This window comes from Onychostruthus taczanowskii, unplaced genomic scaffold (genome assembly GCF_017590055.1).
Source record: "Onychostruthus taczanowskii isolate IOZ18803 unplaced genomic scaffold, ASM1759005v1 scaffold80, whole genome shotgun sequence".
Lineage (NCBI taxonomy): Eukaryota > Metazoa > Chordata > Aves > Passeriformes > Passeridae > Onychostruthus > Onychostruthus taczanowskii.
The window spans coordinates 3507440-3523778 of NW_024505893.1; the positions used below are offsets into that span (position 1 = coordinate 3507440).

The 16339-nt window shown below is 39.7% G+C and overlaps 1 protein-coding gene across 13 annotated transcripts in view; it reads left to right on the forward strand.

Annotated features, from left to right (window-relative positions):
* The window catches only part of CLIP4 (CAP-Gly domain containing linker protein family member 4), a 30381-nt gene extending 14294 nt beyond the window's left edge, over window positions 1-16087 (forward strand). For 11 of the 13 annotated variants that reach the window (XM_041424099.1, XM_041424096.1, XM_041424100.1 and 8 more), the window contains 10 exons: window positions 349-585; window positions 3850-3985; window positions 4700-4840; window positions 7441-7524; window positions 10254-10394; window positions 10805-10933; window positions 13154-13277; window positions 14050-14114; window positions 14777-14849; window positions 15479-16087. In XM_041424099.1, the coding sequence (XP_041280033.1) occupies window positions 349-585; window positions 3850-3985; window positions 4700-4840; window positions 7441-7524; window positions 10254-10394; window positions 10805-10933; window positions 13154-13277; window positions 14050-14114; window positions 14777-14849; window positions 15479-15800 (1452 nt within the window). In that variant the 3' untranslated portion in view covers window positions 15801-16087. Of the gene's footprint in view, window positions 1-348; window positions 586-3849; window positions 3986-4699; window positions 4841-7440; window positions 7525-10253; window positions 10395-10804; window positions 10934-13153; window positions 13278-14049; window positions 14115-14776; window positions 14854-15478 lie in introns of those variants that run through there. The other 2 variants (XM_041424104.1, XM_041424105.1) reach the window with 2 other exon arrangements.
* The last annotated feature ends 252 nt before the right edge of the window (window positions 16088-16339 follow it).

Consider the following 16339-nt stretch of genomic DNA (forward strand, 5'->3'; position numbering starts at 1 on the left):
GACAAGAAGTCTGCCCTGCTTTCCTAACTCTGTGTTCAGGTACACAGAGGTACCTGAACACACAAGTGTCTCGCTTCAAGTGTTCTGGTTCTGAGTCCGGATAACGTTTTTAAATTTGAAAATGTTAGTTACATGTCAGTTTCAAGAATAAGATGCTGTACATGCTAGTTGATCTGTCTGAGGATGTTTTGGCATCCTTATTTGAAAATGTGCATTTTTTTCATAGTTGCTTATATTTTAGGAAAAATATCTAATAAAGAGGATTAAACACTGTAAAACGCTGTAGTTTCATCTATCAGATTTATCTTGTAACAACTTTAAATGCTGTGCTATGTTATGTTTCTACAGAATGACAAAGGGCAGATTCCAGCAGATGTAGTTCCTGATCCAGTAGATATGCCCCTGGAAATGGCAGATGCAGCAGCCAGTGCAAAGGAAATCAAGCAGATCCTGCTGGATGCAGTGCCTCTCGCATGTGACATCTCCAAAGCCATGATTCCAACCTACGACCACGTCACAGGCAGGGCCATGCTTCTGTCACTTGGCCTGAAGCTGGGAGATCGTGTTGTTATTGCAGGACAGAAGGTATGGCCACCAGCCTGGCACTACTCTCATAATTCCTGGAGAGTCCATTTCTTTACCACTTTGGAGACATTTGAGGGTCTGAAATGCTTTCTGGAAGGTGTGATCTCGGAATGGCAGCAAGGAACTGGTTAGGGAAAGGAATAAGCTGAAGAGTTGTGTGATAAAGTCATTATTATGAAAAGCAATTTTGACAGGCATAGGCTGCATTTTGTGTCTTTAAATGATTTTTAACAGTCTCCTATAGTACATCAGCATGGCTCAGCTTTTATTAATGTTTTTGGTGTCATATCAAAGTGATGGTAAAATTCCCAAATTACTCTCTGAGTTGCCCAGCTTTGTTAGGAGCGTGCATTCATGAAGTACTCCTGATAGTTTGCAGAAGGCAGGGAAAAAACCCTTCAGTTCTGCTTAGCCTATAGTAACCCAGTTTTACTGGTGCAATGCAGCTAAAGTCTTTGAAGTGCTGTGCCAACAGGGTTGTTACATGGTTCTGTGGAAGTATAAGGATGTAGCTAATAGAGGTTCAGCTCAAATGTGAATAGCTCTTTAGAAGCTACCACGAAAGCCATCTTTCTAAAAACATATTTTAAAACTGTAGCATTAATATTGCATTCAGTATTCAGACGTTTTATTTGCTCTGATAGCAAGGCATCTAAGTGCTAGAACTCTTTTAGAGAAGTACTTTTTTCCTGGTAAATGCTGAAAGCATTTGTGAGCAAAATTTTATATTTGAATAGCGTTTGCTTTAATAGCTTTCCTAATATAACTTCAGATTTGTAACTGTCACAACTGAAAGATTCTAAAGCGATCTCCATCAAGAGTGTGAAGCAGCTCCCATTGTGTATTTTAATTTGGTGTATTCTTGAAATTGGGTCAGGGAAAGCAAAGGAATCACTAGCTGTGCAGAAGGCATTTTAACTGAAGTATGTACAGAAAGTCACTTCTTTAAAGACAGAAGTTTCTTTATCAGAAATCACAGTGGCAGGAAGAGGAGATAATGAAGTGTGAGTTAATGGAGGCTTTAGAGCAAGAAAGTGATGAAATTGGTGCTCTTGTGTATCTTTCCTCTAAGTAAGGCCCACAGAACAGTTTGTGCTGTAATGTGCTCACTGTGCATGGGTAGAGCTGCCTGGGTTTGGTTACTTTTAGTCTTCTAATTGATTATGCAGTGTTTTTATAGAAGTTGTTGGAAGCTGTTTTTGTGCTGCCAAAGGCCAGCAGGGCTTTGCAGCTAGCTTGTTTTTCTTTAAGGAAGCCAAATCTGTTCTAGAGCAGGTGGGAAGAAGGAATGTGATTGTTCTTTTTGAACTTCCATTTCCACAGCAGCTTTCCTCCCTTCCTTCCTTTGTGAGCAAGGAGCTGTTGTGCAGTACTCCCACGTTGCTTCCCACCCTTTTTCTCCATTTGCCTGAATGGAGAAGTTGTTGTCAGCCCTGCCTTTCCCTTCCCCTCCCCCTCGATACTGCTAAATTTCTGTAGGGTGGAGCAAAAGTGAAAACAGGATGAGTAAAATGGTGCCCTGTATTTAACCTTCTCCTGGATCAGTTCTCATTCTGGAATATGGAAGCTGGGATGAGGGTACTTGGAACAGCAGCATTTTTTGGAGCTGTGTTTACGGGTTCCTGTTGTCTTTCCTGCTTCTGCAGTCTCCTGATATGTCAGCTTTAATGAAGCTTGAAAGCCAAGCACAGTAGATGCCAGAGGGAGAATGGATTCCTCTCCTGACTCCTACTGCGCCTGTCGTTCCGGTTGTCATGCAGGGTAGGAAGCTGTGTAAGCAGGTGTTCATGTGTACGTGATTTGGGGCCCCACAGCTCCACCAGCTCCTGCTCTGCTAGATTGAGTGTCCATTTGGATCACATCTGATGAAATGGCAGTGCAGGGAGACCAGCAGCTGGGAGAAAACTGCTCCTGCTGTGTCTCAGGCGAGAGAAATCCCCTGCTCCTTGCTTGCACAGGTCCTTGGGCAGAATTGGAGCTGCAGTTTTGCCATCTCCCATCTCTGGTTTAAGATACCCGCTGTTCTCCTCTCTGCTCAGTAAATGCTCTTTGGCTCTTGGTGCCTGGAAAGTAAGTGGAGGAATTGTAGGAATCTGTGGGGCTGCTTGGCTGAACTTCCTCTGGCTGATCCCTGTGTCAATGGCTAAAAGATCTCGGTCTAGATTAGAGTGACATACCTGCCTATAACAATCAAGTTTAAAGAGATCTTCAGCATAAGAGAAGAGGCTCTGGGTCATGTTTATTCTTTTACAGACATCAGGAAAGAGTAGCTGGAAGGTTTTATATTAAAAAAAAAATAAAATTGTTTCTATCTGTTTACTCTCTGAGGCTTGGATTAAACAGTGGAGTCATAGTGTAAAATGAGCTAACATTAAGGTCACATGAGATGAGGAAAACTGAGCAACTGAAAGATCAAAGTTTTTTCTTACTAAAACTAATTTAAAAATCAAATATAAAAATGAATTTAAATCAATGTTAGATGCATCTTTTGTAGTTATTCCTCCCCTGTTGGATTGAAGTGTGTGAGTTTATAATGTATATTTGTGGAGAATGAGGTCTACCAGCAAGACTGGTCTGTCTTGATATTCTTCATATGCTTATCTGTTCAGAGTTTATAGTATTTATTGAAGCAACAGAAAATGTTTAAAACATTTTAAATGTTGTAAACATTTGCTGGCTTTTAAAATTTTGTTTAATCATAAGGAGGGAATAGAAGACTTATGAATATTTTTCAAAGAAAAAATTAATTACGCTCTGAAGTTTACCCTTGAACCTTTGCTATATATATGTATATATATACACACACTTGTATATGTGTATTTCCTAATACAGATTTGTCTAATCTAATATTTCTTTGGAACCTCCAGTTCAAGAAGATACCTAGCCCTGATTCTGGAATTGTTCTTGTGTAAACAGTGAAAGTAAAACCTCTCACTGGGTATGTGCTCCCGTACCTTGCTGACCTAGAGCTGTGTTTACAGTGGTTTTTACTGTCCAATTCTTGTCTGTTGTGGCATCTGTCCATAACCATGGCTCCTGTTTAATGCAAAATATACACAGAAGGACTGAGACCTTTTGGAAAATGTATTGAACGGTGTTGAAAGGTAGGAACGTGAATAAGGGAGGGAAATGATGTTTGCATTTTTGTGATGACTTGTTTTGCATTTTGGAGATGACTTGCTGTCTCTTTCATAACCGATACTATTTTCTCATGAACAATACTTGTTTAACAAACCCATTCTGTGCTGATGCTTTTTCTCTTAGGTTGGTACCTTAAGATTTTGTGGCACAACAGAATTTGCCAGTGGCCAGTGGGCTGGTGTAGAGCTGGATGAACCAGAAGGGAAGAACAACGGAAGTGTTGGAAAAGTCCAGTACTTCAAGTGTGCACCAAAACGTGGTATAGCCTTTAATTTATTTTTTCTTAAGTTTTTAAACCCCCAAATTGTAAAGAGCACTACTGGAAGGTATGAGCTGTTTGGGAGGATAAAAACAGGTAGCAGATTCTGTTGCTTTGCTTTGTAGTGCTTTGTTTGATTTATTGGTTCTTCAGCTGGTCCTAAAGTTTTGGCTGCAACTATTTGCAAAACAACTGAAACAACCAACCAGTCAAAATTTCTGGTTATTTTCTTGAAACTGTGAGATTTCCTGTTTTTTCATTGATACTGTTGAAACTACTAGTTTGTACTGTAACAATAATAGCCATGTTTCTTTACCTGCTTTGTCTTCCTTGGTCAGACATTCCTGCTCGTAGCTGTTTTCTAACACTGAGCTTGAGGTATTTTAATTGAGGTGCCGTGGCCACACAGGGCATACAAAGGTGTTGTGTTTTGTAGCAGTGGAGACTGAATGTTACTGTTAGGAAAAAAAGGAGATTCTAATTGATAGTCTGAGTGTTTCCAGCTTACTCTGTTCAAGTTGCTTCATAAGAATTTTGTTTTCACTGTTCTCTTGAGCTTGTCCTTCCTACTCTGCAAGTGCTTTGTCGGCATAGCAAGTTGTGATGGTGGCTAAAAAAACCCCTGAATTAATTGGTGTGCGAGAAAGTAGCTGAAGTTTCATTTCTTTACCATTAACCATGGTTCTTTGTTGGCACATACAATTTTCTCTCCAGGTATCTTTGCACCCCTTTCCAAAATAAGCAAGGCTTCTGATCACAAGAAAAGCTCCGTCCGAAGCTCTTCCATGAAGTCTTCACCTGTGGTCAAATCCAAGAAAGTAGATGTGACACACATAACTTCCAAAGTGAATTCTGGTGAGTGTTTTCTTGCACATTCACACAGGATGGAGAGATACTAATCTTCAAGAATTAGTAAGTCTTGGTATTAAAAGTCTTGTTTGGAGTTAGTTCTTGGCCTGGGATGAGGTGATAAGGTATTCATTAACTCCATGTTGTCCGGGGTGGAAGTTCACTGGCCTGTGGAGTGGTACTGGAAGGACATTGTGTGGAGCAGTGATTGCAGTGATCTCATGTGCTGTGACAGTTTTTACTCTTTATCTACTCTATATAGAAAACTTCTCACCACAACATTTATTCTTGAGCCATTAAAGTAATTTCTAATTGGCTGTGATACCAGTTAAGTGTCTCAACTTAATGAGATTCTATTTGCTAAGATATTCCTGGAGAACTTGCAAGGAATGAAAATCTAGTAAGTAGTCTACACGCCTTTATGCCTAGAAATTGAAGAGATTTATTTTCTGGCAACATGATAAAGAAACTATTTAACTCATTGTATTTTATCTGCTAATTAAATTATCTGAGTAAAACCAGTACCAAATTAGAAGAGAGAGGTTATCCTTGTAATAAGGCCTCAGTCTACTGATTGGAGTTACGGGCTCAGTCTCTGGCTCTGGTTTACTTTCTTAGTAATTTGCTCAAATTACTTAATCCTTCTCTGTAAGTTCCCTCCCTGTGGAGTGAATGATCCATGTTTTCTGACTGGTGACTGTTCAGGTTGTTTGGAGAACAGACTCTTCCCTGCTGTGTGCAGTGCTGGCCATGCATAATCTGGCCCCCCGTGTTTGGCTGCCTATGTAATAATGTCAGTAAATATTTCATTGGCATTTCTTCTGCCTTTTGAGCCCTGTTCAGGTGACTCACACTAAGGCAGCACAGCTTAAGGGATGGAAGATAACTCACATTCCCATCGAATTTACCCAAGCACCCTAAAACCCTGCACGCTTTACCTGTAATCTGCAGGGTATAGAAACAATGGAGCAGGCTGGTGCCAGGAAAAGATGCATTTTGACAGCTTTATGGATGATTTATGTAAATTTTGTCTGCATAGATTGGGTGGGGAGTAAGTTTCTGTAAGTGTCTGTATATACAATTGGCACAAGATTCAAGCTATTTATAAATGGGCATCTTGCATAAAAAGCTTCTTGGGATGAGCAGCTTGTTAGGAGTATTGCTCAGGAGCAGATCCAAGCTGACTTCTTCTGTTAAATATTTTTTAGTCTTTGATTCACTTTGCTGTGTTTGTAACCCATTAAACTATAACGGGAGGGACTTGTCCTTTGTCACTGACCTGCTTCAGTCATAACCCACCTTTTCTGTCCCAAAGGTGCAGTTGTGTCTTTGTAAAATTTAAACATTTGATACCTTGCTTTAAGGTAGAAATCAGAGTGAGTTAAGCATCATCTACCCAGGAGAGATTACATCCATTGGATGTGAGTGTCTGGAAGCTGCTGTGTGCAGGGAGTTCTTGCACAGAATTCCATTGCAATTAACATGCCTGGATGATTGGCTGGCAGGAGTGGGGCAAGGATGAAGCTGCAGAAGCAGAACTTGGGTTTGCAGTGCTTATGTGCATCACCAGGTCACATTTCTTTCCTTTAAACTTCCTCTCTTGAATACATTGTTTTATAATGATTCAAGAAAAATTAATATGTTTTTTGTAGGTAAGGTTATAAGCTGCAAAGTAAAATATACTTATAATATTGTATAGGGGTTTTGAAATTTTATTTCGTTCTACTGGATTTGAGTAATCCATCAGATTGATGAGAAAAGATCTTTTTCAAGTTTCTAGGAAAAGGATTACTGAGATAAAATTAAGAAATGTGTTATCAGTCACAAACAACTAGTTTTTGGATCTGATGCCTTAATGGCCATAAAAGTTTTCGAAATACTCTACATTCACAAACTAGTTCAGTCCCTGTGACTGAATTGAGCTGAGAGATGTAGTTAAATAAGAGATGTGATTTTTCTTTCATTACAGGGAGGGGATAAATCATAGATAAGCTTGTTCTTCATTGAGGTAGGGTAGGAAAGTGTCAGAAATGCAAAATGACTGTTTGCAAATTATAATTTTATTTGAGAGTATGAGTTCCTACACATATCACAACATTGCTACTCTGACAGTTAGGCTCTTCAAAATCATATTGGCATGCTTACATTATTTGTAGTCTGAATGAAGATTTGATCTCAAATCTCTCTCAGAACCTTGATGTGTAATCTTTGAAGCAGAAATTATGAAATTAATGCTGGCGAATAGCAGACCTTAAGTCTATTCCAGTGAATGTTATAGATATGAGTGTTTGAAATACTTAAATAAAACTCCTTCAAGTAAAACTCCTTCAATTTATAAACCATTTATTTATTGTTTGGCAAGATAGTTTGGACTGGTTTAATGTGTTAAGGGGTTTAATATCTGTGCTTGTCCATCAAAACAATTCTGCAGTTCTCATTTTACCCATTTATCAAGTGTCTAAGGAATTGTACAGTTTTATCAATTTTTCCCTGCATCCAGTAATCTGAAAATCTGCATAATCTGCAAAAATCGTTTTTGTATGTGTAAAATTGTTGTTACTTGTTGTTAGGATGTGTATATTTAATTGTTTATATTCTTTTTATAGGCCTTAATATTGCAAAAAGAGACAGTGCTTCTGAAAACAACTTTCTGGCTGCTAACAGGGGAAAAACAGTACCTGCAAAAGATGGTAATGAAATAATTTAAAAATTTTTTTAACATCTTAAGAAAAATTCTTTGTATGGTAGAAGCAGTATTATTGCTATCCTAGCTCTGTAAAAGGCCTGTATCTACACTGTAGAAAAAAAGTTGCCATGCTTGTTTAATTCAAGTCTCAAGCAGGCTGTAGGTATTTGGTTTTCTAGGAGCAAAGTAATTTGTGTGGATGTTTGGCTGGCTTTCTGTGTTGGTTTGGTAACCACTTCTGTCTGAGTACTTGGGCAGGAACATAGAAAAGCCCTTAAAGCTGGCTCTTAATAAGTGATCTTGCAGAGGAGCTGCAGAATTACCAGCTGAGATTTTTGAGGGAGACCTTTTACCCTGTATTGTTGCTGCCTAGATTTTAATATTCTGTTGGCTTTTTTCCTCTCCTCTATCTGTATGTTCATGCTTCTGTAATAAAGTGTTGCCATCTAACAGTGCTTAACAGTCTTGGTGTTGTGTCATGGCAGACTCACAAGAACAGGCTTCAGATATGAAAAATGAAATTAACTTTTAATGAGTGCCTTTTGCATGTGATGTGAATCATTCTCTGCAATTACCTAGTTTCACAATTGGATAACAGCTTCTACCACAGCAGTACTTGCTGAACTTGAAACACAAAGGGACCTCACTTTTCAGCTGTCTTGAACAAACCCTAAAAGTTGTGTCTCCTTCGAGGCTTTGTCTATAAAATCATACTGTAAGTGTTGGTAAAAGCAGTGTTTCTTTGGAATAATTTGAAGTGTGAATTTGAATATTCCTTCTTTAAGGCACAGAATCACAGAATAGTTTGACTTGGAAGGGACCTTAAAAATCATCAAGGGTCACTAAATATCCTCACCCAGCTTCTCTGGGTGACCTGTTCAGTGTCTCCCACCCTCACAGGAAAGAATTTCTTCCTAATATCTGATCTAAGCCTCCGTTCTGTCGCTCTGAAGCCTCTAGCCCTTGTCCTGTTACTGCTTCCACTCTTGAACAGTCTGTCCATCTTTCTTGGAGGTCCCCCTCAGGCACTGAAAGGCCACAATGAGATTTCTCTGGGGCTGACCAACCCCAGCCCTCTCAGCCTTTCCACACAGAAGAGGTGCTCCATCCCTCTAAACATCTTCATGGCCTCCTTTGGACTTGCCTCCAGCAGGTCTGTGAGGAAAGCATCTTTTTGTACCTTCTGTGAGTGAACAGTTGTAGATTCAGAAAAGACAGCAACAACTGGATTTATAAAACATGACTTAAGAGTAAAGACTTGAAATTTGTGATTGTGTGAATAAAAAGACAGAAGCTGAAACGTGTAAAACTGGAACTTTTGCAATACAAGGGATGGTATAACCCACTCTGCATCTGTAGTGGGAGTAAAAAACCTTGATCTAAACTGGTGGTGATTGAGGTTTTATATTAGGAACACTAGGGATAATTATGTGGTGAGATACACTGCTGAGGAAGTCTTGAGATTTCCCTGACAGGATGTTTTTAAGAACAGGCCAAATACTCACCTGTCAGGAGTGTTGTAACAAATAATTGTTTTGCCTGAAGGAAAAGGAATCAATTATATGGCTTGCTGAAGTCCTTTCTGCTCTCCCTTCTCCCACGCTGTGATTTCCCACAAAATGAAGTATCTTGATGACAGGTTTAGTGGGAGCAGTTCTTGTTGCATCCCTGTAAAAATGATGGTGTGACCTTCAGTGAATCCATCTCTGGACTGGCTTTGAACTAAGTACATGTAGCTTGTGTTTGCAAATGTGCATGTGTGTTTATACCTCGGACATGGAGCTGAAGCTTCCCTGTCTAGTCACTGTTTAGTCAGCAATCTGTATTTTCTTTATTGTAGCCCAACTGCAGTGAGTATCTCAGAGTCTTCAGATTTCTGTCCTCAGCTTTTGTTTGGACCCTCTGCCTTTGCCTTTCCTCAGTTCTTCCTTACTGTTTTGCAAAATTGGAGAATTAAATTACATTGAACAAACAAACCCTGCATCGATACCAAGCTGTTTGCCAAAACTAATGGATTCAGCTTCTCAAAAGTCTGGGAAGTTTGATAAGCAATATTATCTTAATTTTTCACATTGACAAGCTGAGGCATAGATGTGTCTTGCTGTACCCTGCCTCATTTTGCACAGAAGGGGTTAAGAAAGGGGAGAAGAGGAAGAGCCTTGAAAAGGAGCAGGAAAGATGAACATAAGTCTTATTGGACAGTTTAGACTTCATGGTTTGCAAATGGAAATAAAAGTGATTTATTTCCCATTCTTGTTTTATAGTACAGATTTTAATATTAATACAGTATGTAATGGAATATAGTAGGCTTTAATCCAGGCAATAATTCACTCACATAATATCACCTTCCTTCCATTTCTCATCAAATCTTTAGTAGGCTGGATGCTGAAAGGCTGGTGGTATGATCTCTTATTACTAAAGCTCATGTATTTTAATAAATATGCTTGGGACTATTTAGATGAACTTTCATAGGATAATAAAGATGGGCTTTTGGAGACCTCTTCTAGCACTCAGCTATCACCATATTCCCAAGGCAGGGTCATGTGCACCCGTGTCATTCCTGACAGGTGTTTGTGCAAACGCTGCATAACAAGTTCTAACTTTGGCTCTTTGCTTTGTATTCTGTGGTCCCTGGAGAGCAGATAACTTCCATATTACAAAAGCTTTCCTTTCTGCTTAATCTGTCCTTTTCCAAATTACAATCCCTGAAGGACAACTTTCATTTATGTCTAGGTTTTCCTGGGTACAGCAGCTCTTCCTCTTCTACTGCCTCCTTGGAAGGCAAACGGAATTACTCCAAGAAGAGGAACTCAATGAGCAGCAGTAAAAAGGCCCTGACCAGAGTGTCTTCTGCCTCATCTAAGATCAGTGCTGGTATGGTCTCTGTGTGGTGTTGAGGTGTATTTTCACAGGGGGGAGTTCACTGCTGCATTAAGTACTTGTGTAGAACTACTTGTGTTCTTTCAGTTCGAGAAAGACACTTGTGAAGTAGTTTACCATAAACCTAAGTTTGGCAACTTTTAGAAGGATTTTTGTAACGTCTTCAAGATGCAAAGTGTTTTTATAGTTGGTCACTGTACCTTTTCAGAGCAGAGAAAAAGCTGTAGTCCAGTTTTTGTGCTGCACAAAGCAAGTTTTTGTCTAAGCAAAATTTGTGTTGCCATGTGTGGAAGATACACTGTGTTAGAGATAAATAACTGTTCATTAAACAGTTGGCTTGCTATTGAAAACTTCCTTAAAGATTTAATCTCGCTAATTTCAGATCTTGTTCTTCTCTTGACCAGGGCTGTATAGTTCCCCAACCACGAGGAAAAATGCTCTTGATGGAGAAATCCAGGTTGGAGACAGAGTACTGGTGGTGGGACAGAGAACAGGCACTGTTAGATTTTGTGGGACAACAAAATTTGCACCAGGTATGTGCAGTGCTCTGAGTCTGTTGTCAAATCAGTATGGAATAGCTTGCATGGGAGCACATGAATGGAAATCCATCTTTTCCCTCATTCCTTCCAAAAGAATTCTAAATTTAAATTGGTTTGTTTCCAAGTTCTGTCTTTCTGTCTCTCTCTCCTCCCCTCCCTCTTATGTTTCACTGAATATTTTTTATTTTAATGCAACTGTCAGGAAAAAATAATGGTTTAAAATGGGACTTTTATTTGTCCACTATCTTGACTTATGTAGGAGAGATACCTTGATGGTGAAGTTGTAGGTATTACAGAATCACAGAATATTCTGGGTTGGAAGGGACCCACAAGGATCATAGAGTCCAACTTCTTAACAAAGCTTCCTGAAAATCCTCAGTTTAGTCTCCGAAGGGGTATATAGAGATCACATTCATTTACTCCTTACTTTTTGTATTAAGGCTTTTGGACACAGCTTGTCTCTTGCAATAGTGGCACTCTTATGCCATGTACCAGTCTCATTTCTTAACTTACTGCCATCTTTAAGAGGGCAATTGTGAACATTAAAATTTTAACTGACAAACCTTTAGGTCACAAGCTCAATAAAGTTACAAATATCTGAAAAAGGCCCAACCTCCACCACCGTTTTCTCATCCTTCTCCCTTTCAGCTTCTCCCTTTCCCTAGCTAAAAAACACTTTGCAGTGAAGCCAAGTGCTGTCAAAGGCAGCCAGTTGTTCTGCATTGTGGAAATTAATTTTTAATCTAATACTATCTTCTTTATGGCCCTATCTATAATGTTACTGCAAGAGTATGCAGAAGCATTGGTGTTGCTGTGAGCACCTGCTTTGGGTGAGGGCTGTGTTCTGGTGGGTGATTGGCAGTACTCTGTCGTGACACTGGGTGGCATCAGCATTTAAAAAACCCCGTCAGGATGCAAGGTCGTGGTACAGGTTCTGTCCTTGTGTCATCCCTGTCCTGTTTCCCAGTTTCACTGTAGCCCTTGCTCAGGTACTGCAGTGACCTGAGGGACACTTCAATGTCATCACTCTTGGTGCTGTTGCTGACAAAGTGATCAGGGCAAAAGGGCTGTTTCCCACATACACTGACAACTGTGAAATCAGAAAGCTCTTGGACAATGTTAAGTCTCCTCCCTCTCTGCTTTGAATCAGGAACATAATTTTTTGGAGGAAAACATGCTATTGTAAGAAGTGAGGATGGAAAGATGACAAATCACCACCATTTGCTAACCCAGTAATTTATAGAAAATGTAACAGATGCACGTTTAAGTATTTCAGTTCTAATGTGTATCAAAGCTCTGGAAGTTATCCAAGGTTTGTTCCTTCTGCTGCAATGCAGATCTTTATTTAATTCTAAAAGTGGGAAGGGGAGAACTTCTGGTATACTGAGCCCTTCTAATTCATAAGCTGTCATTCTTGAATTTCTTGAGCTGATAATTAGAATTATGGTTTTATCCAGTGCCTTAGTACCAAGTGACTTGAATTAAATTCTGAATCTTCTGGGGATGGATAGCATAAGGACTACTAATGGAGTATGAAATTTAGCACCTTTGTGTAATTAGCTCACATCTATCACAGGTTATGAATGATCAAGCTCATTAACATCTTGCTGCCTATTCAGTGTTCTGTATGAGATTAATTGATGGCCAGTTCCAATTTTTGCACCCTTCTCTTGATATCATATGACCAACCTTGCAATTTGTATTAATTATAACTTTCTAGATAGAGAGAAAGAACAAATTAATATCCAAACTTAAATTTTACTGTTGATGATCTCAGATGAGGCATAAACCATGTGCTCAGAGGAATGAAGAGGGAAATGTGAAACAGCAGTGCTGCTCTTTGCTGTCTCCTTCTTGTCCAATAGCCTGTTATGCTCAGTAACATTCCACTTTACTTTGTGGTGTACATACATACATACATATATAAAAATATATATACCTCAAATGTTTTAACTTTTTTGTATTAATTAAAATAATTTTACTAAAAGCATATAAAATTATGAGATAATTAGATTTATTAGGGTATATATTTTTTCATAATTGCATAGAGAGCTATTTTATAATATTCTTATTTACTAGTAGTACCTTGACATTTTCTGACTAGAAACTGTTTTCCTTGATGTGTGTGAATGCCAGCTGTGCCAGTGGTCTGGATGAAGAAAAGCCTGTAGTGTTTTGTTCAAAATGCCCTGATTTTACTGCTGTGCAATGTAGGGTTCTGGTGTGGAATTGAACTGGACAAGCCCCATGGGAAGAACGATGGCTCTGTGGGAGGAGTGCAGTACTTCAGCTGCCTTCCCAGATACGGCATATTTGCACCCCCATCTCGTGTACAGAGGTGAGCACTGAAGCTCTTGTGTTGGGGTTGCCAAATGATTTCTTAATACATTTCCAACGTGGAACAAATTTTTGAACAGATACAGAATATACAAATGTTTTGTTCTGCAAATGTAAGTTTATAACCTCCATTAAAAATCTGGTGGTTTTAGATCAGCTTTTTGAAAGAAGAGTGTAAAACTAGGAACACATCTCTCCTGTTTCTCTTGCAGCTGCCTGAAGTATTTTTATTCCAGGGCCTCTGATACTCTGTGTTCATTAAACCTTACTTTAATGACCCAGTCCTGATGTGTTCTGCTAAATTCAATTATAAAAGGAAATTGCCCTTGGACATGACTAAAAAAGGCTCTTTTGATCCCAGCTAACTGCACAGAGGATCCAAAGCATGCACCACTTGCTTGTGGTCTCTTCCTTAGGTTCCAGGAAGAACATCCAAGGAGTGCTTTACTCTTTCCTCCTGTATTTGTATGTAGTTACTCTGCCAGACATGTTCTTGCTTTCATATCTCTGAATAAGCCAGCTCAGGCAAACTCTTAGGAACTTGCCTCAGATCATACTTGCTGTCTCAATGAGTGAGAGGCAAGTAACTCAAATACTCTGACTTTCTTCAGGCGCTTCCTGCACAGCAGCCTGAGTGCAGCAGGAATGCTGGTGTCTCTTGGGGGCAGATGGAGAAGGAAAGAATCAAAACCTCATCAATATTTGACAAGAAGCCAGTAGGTTTGTTCAGAGTTGAGTTGAAATGACCTCTTTATTGTGTTACTGCTTTTCAGACTGGCTGGTTCTCTGGATTCTCTCACAGAGACTTCATGGAGTAAAGTAACTCACACTTTTCCAGGTAGGAGTGGGAGACATTGGGATTTGGGTGAGGCAGGCCCTTCTCTGCAGCCTGGACCATCTGCACAAAGCCAACTTCTCCACAAGCACAGGAGATTTTCAGGGACCCCAAATGCCAGCCAGTAGTCTGGTTGCTCCCTTCCTAAAAATCTAGCCTGCAGAAGGAACTGTGGAGTACTGTATTGTTCTTAACACTCCACTAGCAGAAAGATTTATGTCAGTTATGATTGTTGGCAGCCTTCCCTTACTGCTAATATTGCATTCTCATCAGAGGGAAAGGGAAATAGAACCTGCTCCTTAATACAAATTGGGATTGATGAAGGGATCAGCAGGGGGATGTCCCTATGAAATTACTAAAACTTGTGTGAGGTACTTGAAGTAGTTGGTTTCCTTTTCCTATACTTTAGCTTCTCATGAAAAGACCTTCAAATTACCCTTGTTTGGTTTGTTTAATTTAATTTCTGTTCCCTCTGAAAAGCCAAACATATTATAGGCATATATGTTCATGATAAAATTTCATTATTTAATTTCCAAATTAGAGGGGAGAATGTGCAGAAAATGTAGTGGAAGCAATATAAAAAAACCCACAAAGAATATGTGTTCATAAAGGTGGGGTTTTTTTCCTTAAGAAGTCCTAGACAGCTTATTAATCTTTCCACTCAGGTTTTAGACGCAGTCTAAGCAGCACTTCTGCATCTTCACAAAAGGAGATAAACAGAAGAAATGCCTTTGTTAGGTGAGTGTTACAAGGTTCAAGTGCTTGAGTGAGCTGGCTGTTGGCTTTGCTCAAAAAAACCCCTTCATGCATACAGGATATCTAGACCGTTACATATTCTGTTTTTTCTTCCAAAATGAACCAGTAGTACACTGGTTTTCCATGGGCATCTAGGAGTACAGTCCTAGAATTCAGGTTGGCATTAAAGTTGTTTTCCAATCATATTCTCCAAATTCTTGTATTTTCACACAGCTGGGTGAAGTTCAGAGGCTCTTGGTAAAGGACTTCACGTTGTTCTGGTGATCCTGACTGACAGTTGTATGTTAAAAGTTGTTTCAGTTAAACTGTTTTAAGCCCCAAATAAAATGTTTTGTATGGCTTAATTTACCAATACTATCATCTGCTGTAAATACTGTAGATCCTAGCATCGGGTGAAGGAAATTGCTTTTCCAATACTTCAGACTGCCGAGTGTAGCGGCCTGTCACTGTTATTTCATGGTTTGTTAGTTACATGAGATCGAGCCTAGTTTTTCCAAAAAGGGATTTGAGGGTGTGTTTTTTCCCCCATGCACTTCCTTGAATTACAGATTGGCCCTGGATGTTTTATAACAAAAAAAAGACTTTTTTTGGTTCCCTTCCTTTCTCACTAGATCCAAGAGCTCTGTGCTGCGGCGCAGCTGGAGCAGCAGCACGGCATCTCCCTCCGAGGGGCCCGTGAAGCTGCACGAGGGCTCCCAGGTCCTCCTGACCAGCTCCAACGAGATGGGCACCATCAGGTACATCGGCCCCACAGACTTTGCCCCAGGGATCTGGCTGGGGCTGGAGCTCCGCAGTGCCAAGGGGAAGAACGACGGCTCTGTGGGGGAGAAGCGCTACTTCAGCTGCCGGCTGAACCACGGCGTCCTGGTGCGCCCCAGCAGGGTCACCTACCGTGGCATCAACGGGGCCAAGCTGGTGGATGATATCTGCTGAGCCCACAGAGTGGGGAAGGAGTATTTTAAAGCACAAAGAAACCCTGCCTAGAATGCAAACTTATTTTGGAACCTTTAAATCTGCGTTTGCGTTTTACATATAGAAGTATGTATGTGCGTGTATATAATATATATATTTTATATAAATATATATATATATATAAAAAAAATAGATAAAGTGTTCAGTCATGTTAAGAAGTAAAACCACTGTTGAGTTTCTTTATAATGACCCTTGCCTGGAAGGTTATTAAAGCATCTTGGGTTTAAGATGCTGCATTATTTGAACACCATTTCAGTTGGATAGATAAAATGTTCAGTCATGTTAAGAAGTAAAACCACTGTTGAGTTTCTTTTTAATGACCCTTGCCTGGAAGGTTATTAAAGCATCTTGGGTTTAAGATGCTGCATTATTTGAACACCATTTCAGTTGGAGAACAGAGTGGCTGGAGCGTTCTCTGAAGTTCCTGTGTGGTTCATGCAGTATTCAGAGGATTTTTCTCCATGTAGTAATGAACTGGAAATGTTTGTGCATGGCCTGCT